Source organism: Mirounga angustirostris, unplaced genomic scaffold (genome assembly GCF_029215605.1).
Source record: "Mirounga angustirostris isolate CCGP_5_RB_7025 unplaced genomic scaffold, mMirAng1.0.hap1 SCAF_5, whole genome shotgun sequence".
Lineage (NCBI taxonomy): Eukaryota > Metazoa > Chordata > Mammalia > Carnivora > Phocidae > Mirounga > Mirounga angustirostris.
In genome coordinates, this window is record NW_026991713.1 from 49692592 (window position 1) to 49716702 (window position 24111).

Below are 24111 nucleotides of genomic sequence, written 5' to 3' on the forward strand. Positions count from 1 at the left end.
GGACATTACTACCGGGCATTAATCCCACTCGAAATCACTGTAGCATCTAATGGAGTAATTCACAACAAACATCAAATGACTGCTGAACAGACCACACCTCCTACAGAATTATTTTATTTTAAAACAAGTAAAATGCAAAGAGCCGTTCCAAAATTCTTCCCTCAATCTCTTTACTTTTCCTGCCTCTGAACATATTCTCTTCGTAATGTTATCATCTAGTCCAACAATTGCCACCATCTTTATTTGGACAGCTCCCCACCTGTTAGCTATAACATAAAAGTCCAAAGTCTTTATTCCGAGACTCAGGCTGGGCCCAAGCTTTTCCTCACCTACCTTTCTAGGTTTGTTTTTTGTTGTATCCCTGGAAAATCCTGTGCTTCATGAGCCACACTGGATATTTAATAATTTGTGAACAATGTTTTACCATTTTTGTGTGTTTCCTCATGACTTTCATCCCTCCTGTACAGTGTAGTGATTAAAAGGACTCAGGTTTGATTCCTGGCTCTGCAACTTACTAGGTGTGTCACCTTTCTAAGCCTCGGTTTCCCCATCTGTAAAATGAAGATTAATCAGGGGCGCCTGGGTGGCTCAGTCGTTAAGCGTCTGCCTTCGGCTCAGGTCATGATCCCAGAGTCCTGGGATCGAGCCCCGCATCAGGCTCGCTGCTCAGCTGGGAGTCTGCTTCTCCCTCTCGCTCTCCCCCTGCTTGTGTTCCCTCTCTCACTGTATCTCTCTCTGTCAAATAAATAAATAAAATCTTTAAAAAAATTAGGATTAATCATAGCAGGTCGTTCCAATGGTTATTGTGGTGATTCAAGTTGTTAATACATTTTTTAAATTTTATTTTATTATGTTAATCACCATCCATAGATACCTTTGGCACACATAGAAATAAAAAATCTGCTTTCATTATTGTTGTTACTATTTTTGTTGTTCTGTGAGCTTTCCCACTCAATTACAACCTTTCAACTCTACTTCCATTTCTTGAAGCTAGACCTAGCAAATCCAGCCCGCAGCAATCCCTCTGCCATCCTAACTTCTATATCTTTTTTATGCACCTCTTTATAGTCTTTATGCCACGGAGTAGAGTAGTGTAGTTGTCTATGTGTGTGACTGTCTCTCTTCTATGAGACTGAAAACTCCTTGAGGGCGGGGGCTATTTCATACCCACATTGTATCCTCTGCTCTGCCCTATTTATCTCTTGGTTGACTGAACACATGAATGAACAAATAAACAAGGAGTAATTCACGTTAAGCCTGCCTTTCCCCTCAATTTAATAATATTCAAAATAACTTCTCATGTGTTGAGAACACTTTTAGTCTACAGGGCACTTAACAATCCCTATCCTATTTGATCCTCCTATTACCTCTATTAAGCCGTGTTTTTTGAGAAAGCCTGAAAGGATTATATTGACCATGGGAGTCTGACGCTTTCTGATTAATGCAAGATTCTACACGACTTCTACAATAATAGGTCAGTTCACACTAAGCTAGTAAACTCATCTGCAATTTAAGTGGACAAATCAAAACATAGGCTTCATGATCATCGCACATTTAATGTTTAATGCTGAAGAAATATTTACATTTATAGAATAATAGATAGGAACTTTGCAGTTAATGTTTGCATATCGTAAGCAACTTTTTTTTTTTAAGATTTTATTTATTTATCTGACAGAGAGAGACACAGTGAGAGAGGGAACACAAGCAGGGGGAGTGGGAGAGGGAGAAGCAGGCTTCCCGCCGAGCAGGGAGCCCAATGTGGGGCTCGATCCCAGGACCCTGGGATCATGACCTGAGCCGAAGACAGATGCTTAACAACTGAGCCACCCAGGCACCCCCCTAAGCAACTTTTTGTTCCTTCTCAGGGAACACACATGAGACTGACCTTAAATAAGGTCTTTCCCCAAGGGCACTGCTGTTTTTTACAGAGCTCCTGCAGCCACAGACTGAATATTCCTAATCTCTTCCTTGTGGTACAAAGAAAGAATCCTTCATTCCAGGTTTCTCATCACCTTTTGGTGGGACCTATAGGTTCAAGACTAAATCAAGGATGTTAGAGTTATCATTATTGTTTTTATATGCCTTGCATTGTAGGAAATGAAGGATTTTGGCTGTTTTAAAAATTAGAAATCTAACGCACATTATTTGCCTGGATGACATGATTTATAAGTGTCAAAGTCAAAGTTCAGCCTTTAACATCATATATGATGCTAATGCTGTTCTTAGCAAATTATAGTAATACTAACTGCCATTTACTAAGTACTTATTCTGTTCAGGGCATTTTATAAACATTATCTCGTTATGTTCTTACCTTCAGAGGTAGGTGTGTATATATCCCCATTTCAGGAAACTAAAATAATTTGCCTAGGTAGCGTATAACAGAGCCAGAATTCAAACCGTTAAGTCTGATTCCAGAACTTTGCTTAAAGCCATTTAACCAACAGAGCAGTCTTAATACCACATTTATATGATAATTCCTAAAGCTCAATGTTGAGAACTGAACTTGAGTCCTGCCCCTGGCCTGTTCCCCAATCTTCCACATCTCAGGTGGTGGTGCCTCCAGCCGAGCGAGTTCTCAAACCAGAGCCCTGGCTCATCCTTCATTTTCCCTCACCCTGCTTCCACCCAGCCGGTTCTTCTCCCTGCCATCACCTGGCTTGTTCCATTTAGCTCTCCATGCACCTGTCCTTGCCTCTCACTCATAGATGCGGTGAGTCCTCTGCATCTTGTCCTTTCTCCGTCAGTCACTTCTCGGCTCCTCTGTCTCCTCTTCATCCCTGACTCCCACTCAGATCTGTGCTCCCACAGAAGCCCCAGAGACCTTTAACTCTTATGGCCCCTTAACTCGATGTGGCCCCACTAAATTTCCAATAAAGTTAAAATCTGTGCTGTGCCTATGAATCCCTGTATGCTCTGTCCCAGAGCTGCCTGCAATCTCTACTTTCCATGGTTTCCTGGAAGCTCTCTTCTCTTAGAGTCCCAGGGCCCTTTTTTCAAACCCCTCCCCCATACCAGGCTCCCATCCTCAGGGACTTTGCAAGTTCTGTTCCCACTGCCTCAGAAGTGATTCTCCAGCCCTTGCGCACGAACACGTTCTTTACCCAACTATTTTGTACATATCCTTTAATGTCTCAGCTTCGGTGTCTCTTCCTCAGAGAAAACTTCCCTGGCACCCTGTTTCAATTAGGTCTCCTTGTTTTACTTGCCCAGAGAACCCTTACTTTTCCTTCACAGGAAAATCACCATTGTAATGCTAATTTGTTGGTGAGCTAATCTGCTGTCTCCTTCAGGACACTGTAAGCACCAAAAGGGCAGGGACAGGGGCAGTATGTATTTTTTGCCACAGTATATGCGTGAAGCCCAAAGAAAGTGCACATTAAATATTTGTTGAATGAATGAAATACAAAGAGCTTAAGGACAGTGCATCTACTATATTTCACTAAATTGAGAATAAATATTTACTCATCTCTGAAGAACTCCAAAGGTAATAGTAAAAGATGCAATAAAGTCTTAAGTAACCAACTCATATTCCTATTCTAATATTCTTACCCATTCTTCTCTTCCTTCCCCTTTCTTCCCCTTTCTCTTTTGTTTCCTTCTTTCTCCCCTCCTCTTCTCCTCCCGCCCTCCCCTTCCCTCACCACCACCCTCCCTCTCCTTCCCTTCCCTTCCCTTCAAGAAACATTTCCTCCTAATGAATCCCAGAGAGCCACTTGGAAAGCTTTTTGGTGACTCACTGGACCATACCTGCAGTTGATTTTTTGCCCATTTTTCATTAACTATTTTCAGTGATTCCGTAACACCATAGCTCTTAGAGTCTAACAGTAAACATTAGTCTGGAGATCAAGACTTTTAGGGAATATACCAGTCTCCCCCCAAATTAGGTGCACCAAGTGTACAAGCAACAAATTATTTCTCTACAGTTCTTTGAAGATTGGGAACTGCTGGGATGAGAGTACAAAGTGGCCTGTAGCACCCTGTGTCCAGCCCTCCTATTTTAGAAGATCCTTGTTTTAACAAAGTAGCAAATATGAGTCTTCATGATCAAAGTGCCTAATTCCATAGCTTCTGCGAGGGGTCTTGGATAGTTGAAAGCTCGGCGTTCTGCATTTGAGGTCATTTGAGGATCCTCCGCCTCTCTATAATTATAGCTGTTGCTATTAATTGAGAATGTAAGCCTATTGTGTCATCCATCTGCACTGTCCAGACTCTGTCATATTCCATACCTCCCACAGAGGCCTGAGCCATAATTACAGACACCAGTGAAAGGAAGATTCTCTCAGACACTCCCAGGTGTGATTCCAGATAAGTATCACATACTTGAACAAGCAAGTTTTTGAGACCTGACATGTTGGGCTCATTGGAGCCTTTCATCCTGGCATGTTTAAGTTTGTGACTATTAAGAAGTTAAAAAAAAAAATACTACTAAGCCACACACATTCTCTCTCTCGAGAGGAGGGAGGAGTGGTTATCATTAATTCACAAGAACTGGGTCAAGTACTCCAGCAATGTTCCGGCAGCACACGTGGAAAATCTCACCGGCCTTTTTGCCTTATGCACTTGAGCTCCTGGCTGTTGGTTGCCTCCTTCTTAGGTCCCCTTTCAAATTTTGCTCCAGACTCTATCTGAGATGCCTCACACTGTGGGGACGTGCTTTGGGCTGCTCTGGGATCTCTTACTTCTCGGATATGATTTCCTTACTTGAATGCATCGGCTGAGTCCCTTAAGGGATAGTTTTGTGCTGAGTGGGGCATTTGCCTTGCAGAATCTGCTTCACCTGAGCCTTCCTATCCAAACAGAATTGCAGTAGAAGTTTGGCAGCCTGACTCGCAGAATTCTCGAACTCGGGAGGGCCTGTGGGAGCCTAAGGTCAGTTTTAGTGTGGTCATTCAAGCTGAAGCTATCATTTGGCAGATATAGTAAATATCCCATCTGTGAAAAGAATGAAAATTAATTTAATTTTCATAATTGTATAGTTCAGAGACTCCATGTGTGTGTTTCTTGAGTACCTCGCCCAAGATAAGGATTCATTAGTTATAGGTTATAAAACTAAGTCCATAGCAGTGTAGATAATCTGAGACTGCAGAGAGAGGAATATTGAAATCATTTACAGCGCTTAAAGCTAAGTAAGTGGAAAGACACATGAAAATCTAACGATATAGTAGAATACTGCCCAGCTCTGTCATCCTGTCCCTCCTTGCTCTTCTGTTAAAACTTTCTCTTAACAACATCACTGCATCACTGCACTGTACATTAGACAAACACTTAAGTTCTGGGGGCATATAAATAATAATTTCATTTACTGATAGAAGAGTTTTTTTCTCTTTTTTCTGCAGCTAAGTAAAGAAAGTAATTCTTCACATCAACTAGGAGGTTAATTAAGCAGCATAGATGACATCAGCCTGTCCTGGGTTTATCCCAGGAAGTAGCAAAGAAGGAGAGAACTAATAATGTGTGTGGTTAATTTCTGCTAAGCACTGTACAAAGTACTTTACCTATTTTATCAATTCTAATTGTCATAGCAATCTTGTGACATATAAATCATTATCCTTATTTTTCATAAATGAAGTAATTGTCTTGAAGAGGTTACATTTCCTGCCCAAGTTCACACAGACAATACTGTGTAAAACCTAGGCTTAAGCCCAGATTGACCTCACAGATCGGATTATGTGCCCACAGAAGACTGACAGTCATTATAGCCAATGTATGAAACAGTAAATATTTTTTTTAAAGATTTTATTTATTCATTTGAGACACAGAGAAATGGAGAGAGAGAGAGAGCATGAGCAGGGGGAGAGGGAGAAGCAGGCTCCCCACTGAGCCAGGAGCCTGACGTGGGGCTCGATCCCAGGACCCTGGGATCATGACCTGAGCCGAAGGCAGACGCTTAACCATCTGAGCCACCCAGGTGCCCCTGAAACAGTAAATATTTTAAGTATGGATGAAAGCTTTGAAAGCAGCAGAAAAACTAATGAAATGCATCTTGATATATTCTAAACCTAACTTCTGAAGTTGAAATGTAAGACTCAGTTAATATTCAAAAATAAAAGCCTTAGAGACGATGGACTCTGAAAACCAAACTGAGGGTTCTAGAGGGGAGGGGGGTGGGAAAATGGGTTAGCCTGGTGATGGGTATTAAAGAGGGCATGTTCTGCATGGAGCACTGGGTGTTATGCGCAAACAATGAATCACAGAACACTACATCAAAAACTAATGATGTAATGTATGGTGATTAACATAACAGTAAAAAAATTAAAAAAAAAAAAAAGCCTTACAGGGAATATTTAAAAATAAAAGTGAAATCTTATTATTTAAAATATAATTATTTTAGGGGTGCCTGGGTGGCTGGCTCAATCAGTTAAGCTTTATCGGACTCTTGGTTTCAGCTCAGGTCATGATCTCAAGGTTGTGAGAGTGAGCCCCTGGTCAGGCTCTGTGCTTAGTGCGGAGTGTGTTTGAGATTCTCTGCCTCTCCCTCTCCCTCTGCCCCTCATCATGCTCACGCTCTCTCGCTCTCTCTCTCTCTGTTTCTCTCGAAAGTAAGTAAATTAATTCTTCTTAAAAATAATAAAATATAATCATTTTAGGCCTAAGTGCATTATTGAGAAAAAAAATCCCAGAGCATCAAATATTTAACATTAAGCACCTAAGAGAGTTCTGAGTAAGAGGAAGAAGGTGAGACAGTGAATTAATTATCTACCAGTGTTTAATCATTCAAGCATTTTTATTGATACGAATTATTGTAAAGCTACTCAGACTGAGGAAATGGGGCATAGAAATCCAGGAATCCTTTTACCTGCTTTTTCTTTGGTCTCTTAATAGCTCGTGCATGCCCAGAGACATCTTCACAGATTCCCAAGTACTGCATCTACAGCCCAAATCTCCACAACAAACCAGAAGTGTTAGGATCTAGCTTGTCTCCAAAGACAGGAGAGCAATAGATAGTTCCAGAAAAGGAACACGAGTATTCCTTTTCTGCATTCACTTCCTAACGTAATAAAAATATCACGAATGATATTATAACACCATCATCTAAGTCAGGGTTCCATAATGGAGGGTTTAAAATGGAACAATTTGTTAGCTCTTGCCCTTTGGCAAAGGTTTTTGTCTTCCTTAATTCTACAGTCATGTGCAAAATGTGCTTGGACTCCATAGATTCTCAAGTTCCCGGCAAAACTACTTGGCTCTTCTTTCTGCTGTGTGTACTGGTTTAGGGAAGTTTTCTACTTTGATCTTTTGAAATATTTCAGGAGTTGTTCCAATTTCTCTAAATAGTAGTATATCTTAGAGTAGCATAAAAGGCTATTTGTCACCTTCAAATGCCCTCTCTGGTCAAGAAACAGATGCCTATAGAAGACCTATCTAACTGTGTAAGTGAAAAGATGATGTTCAAAACATACTTCTGAAGACATATAAGGCTCCCTGAAGTTGGTACTCTCTAAAGTTAACGCGCCACAATTAAATCTCAGCAGCATCTGCTTGGACCACTATCCAATGCTGGAATCCCTTCAGAACCTTCCTTACCAAGCTCTATTTGAACACTTCTTTTTTTTTTTTTTTAAGATTTTATTTTTATTTATTTATTTATTTATTTTTTGAGAGAGAGAGAGATAGCGAGAAAGAGCATGAGCAGTGGGGAGAGACAGAAGGAGAGAGAGAAGCAGACTCCCCACTGAGCAGGGAGCCCGACATGGGCCTCGATCCCAGGACCTGGAGGAGATCATGACCCTAGCTGAAGGCAGTCACTTAACTGACTGAGCCACCCAGGCGCCCCTATTTGAACACTTCTTTTTTTATGTTCAATACTAATAGCAGATGACTTCCTGCCAAAGCCTAAAGCAGGAGTCCTCCACCCTTAATGCACAATGGAATTACCTGGAGAGCATTTAAAATGACCATCCCATCCCAGAGAGTTGTTGTGACAAAGAGAACACTATGATGTATATGAAAGCACTTTGTAAACTATAACTCACAGCAAAAATGGAAGGCATATCATCGTTTATGCTATTAAATAATAATTTCTAAATATTCACCCATCATTCCAACCTGTCTAAACTTTTTTAGATCTGACATCCAACTTACTTTCTCTTTTTTCCAGCTATGTCAAACTTTTCTAATTAGAAATTTTATTTATTTATGATTAATAAATCAGTATTTATTGAGGACCCACCAGCTTCAAAACACTAGACTCTGTGCTTATTATTCCTATCCAGTGGTCACCATTAGCCCAAGCTGAGGCGGGGGTGGGGGTGGGGCACTGTTGATGTGCTGGTCAGACATCGTTTGCTTCTTCATTGACAAGGCATTATGGTTTTAATACATGATGGCCAAGTTGTTTTTCCTTTTTTTATCTAGCCATGTCTTTAGGTATGTACATTTGCCCCAGCATTGCTTTCTTTAAATACTGTCTTTACCCCCTATAAAAACCCAAGGCAGTCAGAAATATACATGCTTTAAATATTTCTAAGTATATTTTTGGCACCGTACAAGGAAATCAGCTTTTAGGATGTCTGTGTGCTTGGTATTTATTTGTCTTATTTCAGATCTGGTTCCTAGGGGACTAGGATACCTTTTTTTTTTTTTTTTTAACTGTATACATAAAGCCAAATCTAGCGCAGGATGCCAGAGAGAGTCCATATCTTGCTATTGAGCCTTCCTGACTGACTGTTCCTGTTAAGTCTTGGGAGGTTAAGAATCCTGAGTAGTAGGAATTCTTTTTCAGGCTGGCGGACACTTATTCCTACTTTTAAGTAGTTTCTCTACCTCAGCAGAATCTGATGGCGATTCATCCCATTTTTTGTGGGGATCATTTATCCAGCTCAGAAAACCTGACAGTGACTATTTTTAGACTGAGGAGAAATCAGACTTTCTGGAGAATGATAATAAGGAATATGATGATTACCCAGTAGCCATGTGTAAATGCCAAATTTTTTTTTTTTAATTTATTTATTCATGACAGACAGAGAGAGAGAGAGGCAGAGGGAGAAGCAGGCTCCCAAGGAGCAGGGAGCCCGATGCGGGACTCGATCCCAGGACCCTGAGATCATGACCTGAGCCGGAGGCAGACGCTTAACCATCTGAGCCACCCAGGCGCCCCAGTGCCAAATGCTTTTAACAGTCAGTGCAAAGAATGTTTTACTTTGTGGCAAATCTTTCTACTTTCCCATTGGCATTGGTCACTTAAATGCCAGATTCATTTGGCTATTTACACTTTTTAAAGCAAATAGGACATAAAGTTTGTGAGTTTCCCGAAATCTTGCTCCTGGTAGAATTATGCCCATTTTTTAAAAATTTTTTTAAAGATTTTATTTATTTGACAGGGAGAGAGGAAAAAAAAAAAAAAAAAAGAGCACAAACAGGGGGAGCAGGGAAAGGGAGAAGGAGAAGCAGGCTCCTGGTGAGCAAGGAGCCCTGATGTGGGGCTTGATCCCAGGACCCTGGGATCATGACCTGAGCTGAAGGCAGACGCTGAACCAACTGAGGCCCATTTTTTAAAAGTCATCACATTAGTACTGACAGTGGAAATGGAAGCTTCTGGAGTTTGTGCCCTTAGAGACATGGCCTTGTCTACAATGTGTGCCCCAACTCACTATGAGCTCAGAAATTTCTTTAAGAAATTTTGTGACCTGATTTTTCTCATTCTGTGTTTTAAAAGTTTAAAAACTCTTTATTATTTATCTACATGGGATAAGATTAGAGCCTGAGAAATTGAAGTCGGAAGACTTTTGTTAGTATCCTACAAAACACATTTAAATATCTATAAGTAATATGTCAGTCTATAAAATTTAATACTGAAACCTGCCATGTAAATCCTATGATTATTTCATATAGTATTACTCCCTTAGCCAGGGGCCTAAACTCTTTCCTTTGTTTAGCTACTGGGTTCTGGTTTCCCCTGAACTAAATCCATGGTGAAACATCACTCTACAAAGGGCCAAGAAAACCCAAGGCAGTCTGGAAGAAGAGCAACAAAATCAGAGTACTGATACTACCATATGTCAAGATCTGTTAAAAAGCTAAAGTAATTAAGACAGTGTGGTACTGGCGTAAGAAGGACAAATTGACCAATGTGACAGAAAAGAGTGTCCAGAAACAGAACTATACGTATAGCCACCTAGTTTATGACACAGGGACATTGCAATGAGGAAAGAGTGGTTTTTTTCAAATAATGATGATGGGTCAGTTATATCCATGTGGAAAAAATATCTCGTGACTCTGCCCCATACCATACATAGAAATCAATTCAGATGGATTCGCTACCTACATGTGAAAATTAAATAATAAAGCCCGTAGAAAAAGTATGGGATAACATCAACACGACTTCATAGCAAGCAGAGATTTCTTAAAGAGAACACAGGAAGTACCATAAAAGAAAAAAAGAATAATTAAGAACTTCTCTTCATTAAAAGGCACCATTAAAAGTCTGAAGTGGTAAGCTGCAGAGGGGAAAAATATATTTGCAAACCATGTATCCAATAAAGGACTCATATCAGAGTATGCTATTTTTAAATTCCCACAAGTCAATAAGCCAGGCAACCTAATGGAAAGTTGGGAGGAAAGACTTGAGCAGACACTTTATAAAAAAAGTTATCAAAGTGGCCAATAAGCCAGGAAAGATGGCTCAACACTTTAGTCATCAGGTAGATGCAAATGGAAGCCACAATGTGATACCACAACCACACCTACCTGAATGGCCACAGTGGGAAAGACTGACCACAGCACGAGGTGACAAAGATGTAGAACAACTGGAACTCTCATTCACTGCTGGTTAGAAGGTAAATTTATACAATTCTTCTGGAAAACTCCTTATGGTGTCTACCTGAGTTGATATATTCATACCCCACAGCCCAACAGTTCACTCGTAGTTATGACTACCACAGAAATGCATTCCTGTGTTCACCAAAAGACACAGTAGAATGTTCATAGCAGCACTATTTGTAACAGCCCCAAACCTAAATAGTAGAATGGATAAACTATGGCATATTCATCCAATGGAATATTATATAGCAATGAGAATGAATGACCTAAAATTACTCCCAACAATATGCATGAATCTCACTAACATAATATTGAGCAGAAAAAGCCAGAATCAGAAGAGTAAAACCCAGTTTTTTAAAAGCACAAAAATAAGCAATACTGACCAATGCTGATAGAAGTCAAGATAGTGGTTACCTGTGGGACAAGGGATTGATTTAAAGGAATAGACAGTGGGGGGATTCTTTGATGCTGGTACTGTTCTATTTCTGGATCTGGGTATGGGTACACACATGTGTCCAGTTTATGGAAAGTTATCAAGCAGCTAATTTATGATTTATGCATTTCTCTGTATGTTTGTTATACTTCAATAACAAGTTTACAAAACACTATAAACCAATAAGCAAAGTACAAAAAATATCAGTCATGTAAAATGCGGAGTAGGGGGCCAAGATAGTCCAAAGGTAATAAAATTCCCAGGGTGAGCTGCTACAGAGAACAAAAGTCAATCATCAACCATGCTTTAGCCAAACTCAAGTTAACGTAAGACATATTATTGAGTTTCACTTTGGACTTTTCCTACAGTACAGTAACTATGCAAGTTGTCTCCTTTAACTCCCTAGGAAAAACTTAGGATTTAAGATTAAGCTCATTTGAACATGGAAGGTACACTCTGTTGTATTGGGAATATTTCCCAAGCAGTGTATTTCAGTAAGCAAAAATAAATTGGCAATTTTTTTGAAAGTTAAAAAAATTCTTATTAATGAGTTTAGCTCATCTGAAAGAGATTGAAATTATTAGTAGCATTATTTGAGTAGGTTATCACTAATAAAAATACTTTTAACTAATGGGTAAATTGAAAAGCACCCCACAGGTACTTTTTATCGGAGTGAATGTAAGGCAGGCAAAGCTACTAATACCATGCAGTCTTTCTGCCACCCTGGGAGGTTCTAATCAAGCCTTGTGCTCTGATTGAAATGCAGGGCTCAGAGTGGGAAAACTGATTAACAAAATAAAAAATCCAGAGTGTTTCCCATGCAAACAGTCATCAGCGTATCTTATGTAATTATGTAGCCCATAAATCAACACAGCGTGCAAGGGCTTCAGCCATAGTATAAATATCTTAATGACTGAGCCGTCTTTAACCATGAATAATTTATATCTGCATGATCCGTTTTTCTCAACCATGCTTCACTTAGGCAGGACAAACTAATCTTCTGTCAGGGGATGGGCTCTTGATTATTTCTTCCTGATTTTTCTTCTGTTTATTTTTCTCATTTTGACACACTCCATTTTTCCCTCTTGCACTTTCTTAAATAAGGGTGCCTCATTCATCCACCCTGTCTGCTTGCTTTTACTTTTGCTATGCATCTTCTTAGACATCTTGGAATAAAGCCAGGGCTTTTGGACTCCTACTTTTCATAAGGCTTTCTGTAAATGGAATTAGGTGGCAACCAGGGAAATAGGCCTAATACCACAAGGCAGTCAGTACGAGCTTCTTGATGCTGTTGTGGGGAAACATTTATTATGGAAAGCAATTGCCAGAAAAGGCTAATGATCAATTAAACATTTGTGGATCTCCTTCTGTGATGCAGAAAGAACTGCCACGTGGGTAATGCTGGAAAGCTTACTTGCTAAAATAGTTTTGTTGTTTTCTTAGAGCCCATTAAAATAAAGGCAGCTGAGAAACATTCAGATCAAATTCTGTGTTATCTAAAAAGCTTATCCCAACCATCCCAACTCACTATGCTTGGAACTCCTCAGATCCCAGTAGGTCTCATGGTCATTGCCATTCCCGTGAAATGTACCATAGATGTTTGGTAATACCAATTGCCTTTCTACAGACAGTCCTTTTGGACAGGGAACTATGGTCACCTTCTGCACATCTTTTGACATATTTGAGTATTTTTCCTAGCAACCTAGAAATCACATCCTATTTGATGACCCATTATTTTTTATAAGCACATTGACCCTACTACTATTAAAGAGTTCATGGGGTGGGGTGAATTGCAAGCATTGTATGTCCTACAGTTTAAAAAAAAAAAAAAAAGGTAACTAAAAACTTCAGGAGGTTCAACAGAATCATTTTCCATAGTGGAATCCAGGAGTTCTATCCTATTCTCCCACCTTCTTGGCAAGGGATCCCCAGGGGTTACTAGAAGGGAGGGGTAATACATTTCCATCTTTGAGTCCCCAGTATACCTTCTGATGTTCCTGGCATATAGTTAGCACTTAATAAATGTATTTTTAAAATTCATTTTTTTGCAAGAATGGTGAGTTAGCCTGCAGATTTAGGAAGCTCAGTCCTGTGGGAATGTGAGGTAGGTGATCTTCTAACCTGGCAAGAATCTGGTTAGGCTTCTCATCTCCTAATAAGTACATTAATCCTGCCACTGATTCATCTGATGTCTAAAGCAAATGGATCTGGTCTCAGTTATGTATATAAAATGCTAACATACCAGAGTCTTCTCACAGAGGACCTTCTTGAAATGTCTGATATCCAACTTATGTTGGAAACCCAAGTGAGGGAAAGGATTGAAATCCAGGAAAGATCCCCAGAGAAGCATCTAGTCTGTCTACCCTAGGGTCTGCCTTTAGATCAAGTTGACCATCACATTAGCTTATTCCATTATAGAGACACTATCATTGGTTTGCTTTTTAATTCTATTCCTCAACCTTGATCACAGAACAGCCATTGGACACTACCTCTGTGTCCTATTATAAAAATGTGTTGAGGATATTCCCCATTATATCAATTAGCACCATATATATAAAATCCAATGGGAGAGATATCTTTCTCCCAGACAGAGAATCTTTATTTCCCATATAGGGACTAGAAGACTTCCCCTTTGGAATGGTGATAACTACATAATTGACCATGTTTCCTTTATTGTCCCAGTATCCAGGAAACTCAGAGTCATTTTTTTTTTTAACTCAAGCAAAATTCGCCAATCTATAATTAACCACTTTAACATGTACAATTAGTAGTAGCATTTAGTACATTTGCAACATTGTGCAACCATCAGCTCTGTCTGGATGCAAAACTTAAGCAGTCACTCCCTATTCTACTGTGGCCCCAAGCCCTGGCAACTACCAATCTACTTTCTGTCTCCTCCAATTTACCTGTAGTTCCAAGTCATTTTTGCAGTTCAGAGCGTCTCTATTAACCCTTGTGGGCAAGGCATTTGTAGGCTCCTTTTCTTCTTCCTGATTATTTCTTTGTATTACATATTTAGTTTAAAACAAGCAGCCTTCAGACTTTGTGGAAAGAAATTGAGTGGAGATGTAGACAAACAGGGATATCCTCCTTTTTACCTCTAGAGCCGCTCACCACCCTTCTCCATGCTGCTGTGTGCTCCGACCTACAGGCCTGCATAATGGGCTCTCACGGCCTCAGGCTCCAGTTGAGTTTAGCTAACAGGGAATCATGGTAGGAGATGAGAGGGAGGGAGGACAGGGATGGAGAGTGTTATTCCCTGGCCTCCTTGCTATGGGTTCACTGGAGTTGGCCACATCCTTTGACGGAAGGTGCCAGCACTTCTCAGGTAGCCCTTTCCACACAGTCCTTTCTGAATCCCCATTTCACTAACAGCTCTATCCTTTGCTTCTTCAGGGCAGTGTAGTAAGGTGCTTTTTGCTTCTGCCCGCAGAGTATTACATTATCCCTGCAGTTTCCCTCTATCCTGCCCACATCTTTCTAAATATTTTTTTTATTAAATTCTCATCAAATTACCCTAATTTGAATGTATCATCTGTTTCTTGTGAGGACCCTGACTCAAATAAGCATATTCTACTCTGTGGTTCTGTGTAGCTGTAGGTCAACATGATTTGCTCAGAGTCCTCTGTAGATAAGCTGGTCTGGCAGATCCTCCTGGGGCCAGACAATGTCCTCTCCCAGACATCCAGAGCATTCACATCTCTTCATGGTTTTAAGGTGCAGGACCTTTGTGTCAATCCTTAAAAGATAGTGGTCTTTTTTAAGAGCTCGTAATCCTGGAGGTGGCTGATTTACCTGACCATTTTCAGCTGCTTATATAATACCCACTTTAGAGGTGGAATGACCAATGAGCTCAAGTTCCATCTGGAAGAAGGTGGGGTACCTTTCTGCCAATGGACTGTTCCCTCATTCTTTCACTACTAGGTAAACTCACACACTTCTCAATCTGATATTGTGAAGCATTAGATGGAATTCATTATGCAGGTTTAGAATTTAGACAAAAGGAAAATACTGTTCATCATCAACATTATTTATGTATGCATATGCAGCCTGTTACAAGAATAGCCATTGAGAGGATTTAAGCATAAGGTTAACATGACCCCAACTACCCTAGAAACTACTTCAAGCAAAAGAATATGACTTAAATTTCTGCATCATCAGTATATTTAGCATAGCACCTTGAATAAAATAACAGGTGTTGATGCTTTCGCTTGCTTCGCCAACAAATATCACTGAGCACCTACTATGTACATATCATAGACTGTGGAGAACCACAGTCATGAGGAGGGCGTACACAATTCCTACTGCATGGAGCTTACATTTTTATCCAAGAACAATGGATTTAAATAGCTAATTAAATGACTAATTGTTGAATGACATTTATTAGAAGTGCCATGAAGGAAAAGCACAGGGTTCAATTAATGCATTTCTGAGGAAGGTTGACATGGTTTGCAGGGCAGAGCAGGAATCCCTGAGGAAGTGACATTTGAGCAAAGCAGTGGTAGAGAAGTAGGTGAAGGAGAAATAGGGGAGAGTTGGAGCATTCCAGGTAGACAGAAGGGACCAGAGGCAAGAAGGCACATGGCATTTTTGAAGAATTGAAAGAAAAGGAGGGGGCTGGAGCAGAGAGAACAAGAGCAGAACGGTGGGAAATAGAACTGGTGAGATAAGGAGGAGCCAGATGTAGGTCCTTGTAGATAGTGTTAAATTTTTTTACCAGATGTAGGTCCTTGTAGATAGTGTTAAATTTTTTTACCCCACATGAACAGCCACTGAAGAGATTTAGGCATGGTGTTAACATGATGAGATATACACTTTTAAAAAGATCACCAGCTTCGGGAAGGGGGAGGCCATGAGAGGATGAGGGGCTATCAGATGATGGTAACCTAGACTGAAAGAGTGATTGTGGAGATGGAAAGAAAGGATGAAATTGAGAGCTATTAGGAATTAGAGTAAAGAAGAATTTGTGAGGATGAGGAAGAGGATGGAATTGAGATGACTCCTAGGTTTCTGGTTTGCATGATGGAGAATAACAGGAGTCAGTCACTGAGAGAAGGAAACATGGAGGAGAACCAGTGAAGTGTGGTGGGCTCACTATCAGTTTTGCACATATTGTGTTTGTTGTGCTCATGAAACATCCAAGAATTATTCAAGGCAGTGGGAGCAGTGGGAGCTCTGGGGAAGGATTATGTGCTGGACACATAAATTTAAGAGTGATCGTGGTTAAGTGAAACTGGGCTACAAAGGAGAAAGAATAGAAGGCTGAGCTCATATTCAGTAAACTGTTGTCAACAATCCCTGATATCCTTGTGGTGTGTGTGTGTATAAAATGGAATACTACTCAGCCATCGAAAAGAATGAAATCTTGCCATTTACAATGACATGGATGGAACTAGAGGGCATTATGCTAAGTGAAATAAGTCAGAGAAAGACAAATACCATATGATTTCACTCATATGTGGAATTTAAGAAACAAAACATGAACATAGGGGAAGAGAAGAAAAAATAAAATAAGATAAAAATAGAGAGGGAGGCAAATCATAAGAGAATCTTAACTATAGGAAACAAACTGAGGGTTGCTAGAGGGGAGGTGGATGGAGGGATGGGGTAATTGGGTGATAGGCATTAAGGAGGGCACTTGATATAATGAGCACTGGGTGTTATATGCAACTGATGAACCACTAAATTCTACCCCTGTAACTAATAATACAGTATATGTTAGCTAAATAGAATTTAAATAAAATTTTTTTTAAATCCCTGATCATCTTTACATGAGATAAGCACCTTCCTTTCCTCACTATCTTTATTTTTTTCTGTATAAGTTAGGACCTCATTATGACACACACACAGTCTTATTAGAAAGTTAAAGTTGTGTCCTGGAAACTTCTTAATGTGAAATCTTTCTATTATATAATGAGTGTATAAAGATAGGAGACCATCCCTCAAACTCCATCTTTAAAGGGTGTTATTGTTGTTATCAAAATACTTAAGAGTGTGAGGTTTTACAACCCATCTTCGTAAACCTCAGTTATCTAGAATCACTTTTCTATCTAGCAATTCACCTCTTCTACTCATTAGGAGGATATTGAAATTTAAATTTAGCTATTGCATATTGTTATAAAGTTTATTAACCTTCTCTAATTTTCTGATTCCCTAGGCTTTTCCTTACCTGACCTTGCTATTTCTTTGTAGAGTCATAGCTTATCAGGGCTAGAGAGCTTTTATTGAAGTCCCCTTATTTTACAAATGAAGAAAATGAGATCTAAAGGAAATGATGGGTTGGGCTGCATGGTATGTTGGTGGCAGAGCTAGGCATCACCCTCCCAGCTTCCAGCCCTAAGCTCAGCTTAGAAGTACATGCTTCTTCCCTTAACCATGACTTTAAATTTCTCTTCTCAGAACTCTGAAGCTTTCTACTTTAAAGTTTAAAAGAAACTTGTTCATGGCACATTCGGCTCCCCCAAGTGGAAATATTGCACTTGTTTTTCCTTTGAAGTCTTACTGGGGAAAGTACTACTTAAAGAGAAACTTATTCTAGAGGTGCACCAGAGCAGTTGTGGGTGTTATCTCTCTTCTCTTCTAAATTAATGGCGGCAGAAGATCTGGAGCACTTGTTCTATGCTTCTTTCTTCCCCCCATAAACCACTTTAATTGTATGTACATCATCTACTTCAAGAGAACCTGACACTTGTTCTAGACAACACCCCATTCTCTTCAGTCCAACCCCAAGGCCCCCTCCACATGGGAGGATCCATAATTCAATGATAGCAGGGCACTAACAGGGAAGTGCAAAGCTAAAGGGATGAGGAGAGCAAAGGTCTCCCATGACCTCTAAAACTTTTTTGTCAGCTACTCACATGCATTTAATGTGTAGCACTTCACTTTTGACTTTGTGTCTGCCTCCTTTCCTACCAACAATTTCTCCTAATTGTTCCATTCTTCTAGAACACTACAGCCTGATAAAACACCTTTACCTTCATCTCAAAAGTGTTCTTAAACACTAATTAGATCCTTAAAGATCAGAAAGGAAAAAGCTTCTTGTGGGTAATCAATTCCCTACAAGTTTGCCAATATTTTTCTATGTTTCTTGATAGAAGATGTTCCTCTCATTTCTTTATACAGGAAAAAGCTTAATATTCATTCTTCACCATAACTGGAACGTTAGAACCATGCAAGAATATAATTTTTAGGACCTTGATCAATATAGGCAGGAAAAAAAGAATAACAATGTAAGAGTTTACATTTAAACAATTTCCACATATGCTGATAACATCTTTAATCATGGTGTAATGCTTTTAAGAAAAATGGATACGTCGTGTATACTCGGTAATGGTTGATTGTGGTTTTATAAAAAATTTACATCTGCAAATACCTAGTTGTAAATAGCTGCCTCTTAGAATAACAATTCAAGAAAGATACATTGGGGGATAGACACAAGTGAAAAGGCCTATCAGGATATAGATTTAGCTTTTAACAAAGACCCAAGCTTAAACTACTAGCTTAAATGTGATAGAAGTTTATTTATTGGGAGAGCACCGATCTCTGGAGATAGGGTTTCAGAAACCAAAGCTTCCTCTACGTGGCTCCCTGCTCTTGCCTACATGGTTGAAGATGGGTTACCAGGGCTGGGCCCACATTGCAACAGCAACAAGGAGGAAATGAGATCAAGGAGAGCACAGCCCTCATTTTTAAGAGCACATCCAGAACAGCTCACTTCTCACTTCCACTCACTCCCCATTGGCTGGAATTTGGTCACTTGGCTGCACCTCACTGCAAAGGAGGCTGGGAAATGTCCTTAGCTTGGCAGCTTATTACTGAAGAAAAAAAGGAAGATAGAATACCAAGGAACAACTACCAGTTTCTGTCATTTGTAAGAGATTAAGTTATAAGTAACAGAGAAACTTTATTGCTTTCATCTGTTAAGTCAAAGAAATTTATCTTTTGACATGAGAAAACCAAGTGGAAGAATATGTGTGATTATCACCTCACAAAGCTATCTGTTATAATCCAACCAGTCTATGGGAAGTGATTTTGGAAATTAGTCCTCCTAAAATTATTCCTTCTATTATTGTGGTGACCATTTCACAGCATATATGAATATATGATCATCATATTTTATACCTGAAACTAAGGTAATCTGTCAATTATACCTTAATTAATTAAGTCCTTCTAAAGTTCTATAAAGATAATGTAAAGAAAAGGCCCTGCTGGGCCAGAGCTGACACGAGGGTCAACCTAAGCAAGAAGGGACCTTGCTAGGGAGCCTGCTCAAGGAAGGGGAGGACAGCAGACTTCGGAGTGTGAAGCTCGAGGCACAAGATTTTGTGCACTTAGTCACAGAACTTGGACTATGAGAGTTGAGAGGTGGACAGAATCGACTACCCTAGTGAAGAAAGGACCACTAAAACAGCCTTCAGCTCGGGTCATGATCTTGGAATCCGGGATCCAGCTCTGGCATCGGGCTCCCAGCTCAGCAAGGAGTCTGCTTCTCCCTCTCCCTCTGCCCCTCCCCACCCTACCCCCCTTTTGTGTTCTCTCACTCGCACCCTCTCTCTCTCTGAAATAAATTAATAAATAAAATCTTAAAAAAAAAAAAAAGAAAGAATGTACATACACGAATCCTTAGCACTGGAATACAAATGTTGTTGGCATGAATGTTCTCATCTTTACCTTATTTGAGAAATACCTTGTTTCATAGCAAACTGAAAATTGCTCTCTCCAATGAAACTTTCAGCTTCAGGAGTCAGTCCATACTGCCTGAGCTTCAGCAACAGGAACACAGATTTCCTAGCTCACCATATCTGAGCGTTTCCTCCATGATAAAATGTACTTGGAGAAAGACAAATTTGCATTAATGAAGAGCAGTAGAAAATCAGAAAAATATTACAGTCTTGTAATATAGTCTTGTGAAATGCTGAGGTCATAATATAGCAATAATAATAATATTCTCTATGTACAGCACTTTGTAAATTACAAAACGCTTTAACAAGACATTGATTTCATCAAAGTAAACACTGAGGAAAGGATACCATTTTGTAGGCAAGCAAGCTGACTTAGAAAGTTTTAGTAACTTGTCTGAGGTACCATGATCAAAATATTGTGAAAAAAAGAAACGCAGGTGTTTTAATTCTGTGTCCAGGGCTCTTACCTGTATGACCCCTGCCTCTTCTGACCTTTAAGGGACTTCATGAGTTTTCTCATTTATTCATGCATTCATTCAACAACTGTTTATCGCTCACCTCCTCTTCTGGGCCGATCATTATGCCAGGCATTGAGGATGTCGTGATCAACAAGACATCATCTCTGCCTTCGCAGCCAGCTTGCAGTCTGGCAAAGGACAGAAGCATGTAATCCACACTGGCCACTGCAAAACAGTGAGGTGTGTGCCGTAACAAAAGGAATATAGCAGGCTGTAGGAGCACACGAGAAAGGGATCTCCCCAAATCATGAGTCAGGAGAGGCTTCTCAGAGGAGCTGATGTTTACACTGAGTCCCCAAGATGAGGAGGAGTTGAAGGAATAAAGAGTGTTCCAAGCCAAAAATAAAGCCTGTGTGGTGTGAAGTCACTGCCAAGGGCAAAGTGACCCTAGATCAGGTCCAGAATAGGGAAAGACCCAAAGACTTACAAATTCAACTTAGTGTATGCATTCCTAGTATTTGGCTACTGAGAGACTTCATCTATTCATCCTTCTCTCCCATCCAACCATCCATCCACCCATCCATCCATCCATCCACAGTAGGTGCTATTTGAAAAACTTTTATTGAGAAACCTAGTATTGCCAGGCACTGTGCCAAGTGATAAAGAGGGCATAAAGATACACAAAACATTATCCCAACTAATGTGAAGCTTAAACTTTAATTGAAGAGATAAACCTGTGTACATATTACTGGATATGCAAGCTGGATAGAACAGGTGTCCTAAAAGGTGCCCTAAGAAGTTACCAGGGCCAGGGGGATGGTACCTGGAGGGAAATGTAAGTTTCAGTGATAACGTTAATAGACCAACAACAGACTGAACATTCTCCACATTTTTCGTGTGTCTGTTTGCTTATTGGTTTTATTTTGTTTTGTTTTCTGAAATTTGTTCTTCCGTAGATTCTGTGGCAACAGCGTCCGGGCCACTGCTAGTTGAAGTTGCCAAAACTCCTGGTGCCAGCCTTGGGGTTGCCCTAACTACCTCGATGTGCTGTAACAAACAGGTCATTGTCATAGACAAAATCAAATCTGCAAGTATTGCAGACAGGTGGGTGTTGTAGAAAGTGCCTACTTTTCAAAACTGCATGAGTGTTAACATATATATATATTTCTATATGTATATACACACATATGTAATACTTACACATGTACACATGCATTCACACACATACATATATGATTAAAAAACAGCTCTCCTGCCCGTTTATACAAGTTTCATCAAGAAAACAAGTTAACGGTTCTAGGGCTTAAAAATTCACGTACCTTATCAGCCACCCCATAATGTTATGTTGCCTCATCCAGATGTTTGGTGTGGCCATTAGAGGTAGGAAAAAAAAAAAGTCAAGCAACTGAACAAGTTTTCCTACCATGTTCTAGGGTGATAGATTGTTTTTGGTGTAGGGTAGCTAAGCATATCTTGAGTATGCTCCCTTTAGAGACGTCATACGTTTTCCTGAACTGTTAACAATTAAATCTTGCCAAAATCTTATAAAAATCTCATTCCTTTTTTCTTAAATGAGTAAAACAATATTTTTGAAATAATGCAGTCTTCAAAGAGAGGTCTTACACTGTCATAGAATGTTAATCTTAGGGTTTCACTGTCTTCAAGGGCCCCTGAAAACAGCGTTTATTCCTATGACACAATAAAAACAAAAGTCCTTTTTCCTGAATTCTTTTTCCTAATTACTATTTTAGACTTATAAGGTAAGAAGGGTTGGGGGCAAAAAGACTACCTCCCCACCTAATAAATTATTTCCCAGCTTCTGGTAAGAAAACCCCCACTTCCATCGCCGAAGCTCTCCAAGTGCATCCACACAGAATTTTATTTTTAGATGGAAGGGACGACTTGAAATGCTCTTTTTGTCTTGAGAAGGAGACTATTCCCACTGTGCAAATTGCTCGATATACTCCGAGAGGCCCTGCCTCCCCTGCATGTTTCCAGCCTCTTTTCCAGAGGCCCTCGCCCTACGTGGGAAACCTCCCACCCTGATGCAGTAACCTGCAGTAACCCCTGTAGTGGTCAGTCTACAGCTCCACTGTGGCCTTACCCTACATTTGGTTCTTTACCAGTGACGGCCATTGATCCAGGGGTATTCTCCAGTTCAATGGTGCAGGATGCTTTAATTTTCTCCCTCTGTTTTTCTCCCGTTCCGCAGGGGGTAACCAGTTTAAGGAGCTGTCCACTTGACTGGTATGTCGGGATGCTGACTGCTGTGTTTGCTTTTCTCAACTCATTCAGTAGCCAGTCTCTTGAGTTCAGCAAGATGTAGCAGCTAGCCCTTCCCCCACCCCCCAGCTTTCCCTTTCACTCACCACGCAGGCCTCATTTTTGACTCTTTTGACTCCTGCATAATTTCCATCGCCATCGAGAGCTTTTCTACTAATCGATGTTTAACTCCAGAATAACAAAATAAAATATAATAATAAAGCACTGGTGATTTGGCAGCTCATGTGAGGGGTTCTGAAAAAGCATTAGCTGAGTCTCCCCCAGTTATTCCCATTCACACATAAAGTAGTTGTAAATGATCCCATTCCAATTATGCGAGTCACATCTTGACATTCTGAATATTTACCAACTCATACTCATAGATATAAAAACCAACAAGGAAAAATCACAGAAAAAAAAAAAAAAGCCAAGGGGGAAAATTGTCCTGTTCTTCTCTTCCCTCCCACTCACTTCCCTTCAACTTTCGGCACCGCCACCCTGAAATAATATATTCTTTTTTAAGAAGCACAAGAGAAAAACACTTCCTTGAGTTTTTCTGTATTTTCTATATTCCTATTCCTACACAAGGTACTTAACATTTGACAGATGGTGTTTCCTATAACACTTAAACTTTTCCTATTTTTAAGTAAATTGAAACTGTGTGAAATGTTAACTGTGAAGGCCGTGAAAGTCATAGTCCAAAGAGGAAGGCACTCATCCTACTGAGTATTTGTCCTTTCCCTTTCTGTAGATGTGGTGCCCTGCACGTGGGAGACCACATCCTGTCCATCGACGGAACGAGCATGGAGTACTGTACGTTAGCAGAGGCCACCCAGTTCCTGGCCAACACCACCGACCAGGTCAAGCTTGAGATTCTGCCCCATCATCAGACCCGCCTGGCCCTGAAGGGACCTGACCATGGTGAGAGGATCCAGCTAGTTAAATCTCTGTATCTTCCCCTTGCACTTACTGCTTCTCCAGCAGAGTTAGAGGCCAGAAGACACAGAGTCTACTTCCGGCTTTATCATTTCTTTTCAAAACAGCAGGTTATCCTTGTTGGCTTTTCTTCATCTTCCAGATCGCCCCCAACCCCTGAGCCAAACGTAATTTATTTGAAATCTCAAAATTGAAGAAAGAAACATTATTTGAAACAGAATTTTCAGGCTTGTACTGTTTGATTTTTTTTTTTTTAACGGCTTTGTTGCAAATTGAGTGTGGAGAGAAGGGAAAGAATTTGACTTACTGTTCCGCATACTGAATTTCCATTCTACTTGAAGGACAATGAAGGCATATTGTAAAACTCTCACTTTTTAAAAATAATTATGAAGTGGGTATTCGTGGCACACCCTCCAGATATTTGGAGAGGGAAAAAAAAAACCAGTCATAGGAAAGTTTGACTTTCTCTATATTTTGTCTATTTGCCAGAGTAGCTTTTCCCTTAGGATGGAGAACCACCTCTGTGAGCAAGTACCTTTCCTGGGAGTATCAGAATATTTGACTACATTTATTCTGTAACAGC

At 40.0% G+C, this 24111-nt stretch overlaps 1 protein-coding gene across 10 annotated transcripts in view; it reads left to right on the top strand.

Moving 5' to 3' along the window:
* The window catches only part of GRIP1 (glutamate receptor interacting protein 1), a 661409-nt gene that overhangs the window by 539646 nt on the left and 97652 nt on the right, over positions 1-24111 (top strand). For all 10 annotated transcript variants that reach the window (XM_064590931.1, XM_064590925.1, XM_064590927.1 and 7 more), the window contains 2 exons: positions 21287-21434; positions 23344-23513. In XM_064590931.1, coding sequence (XP_064447001.1) covers positions 21287-21434; positions 23344-23513 — 318 coding nt within the window. The remainder of the gene's footprint in view (positions 1-21286; positions 21435-23343; positions 23514-24111) is intronic.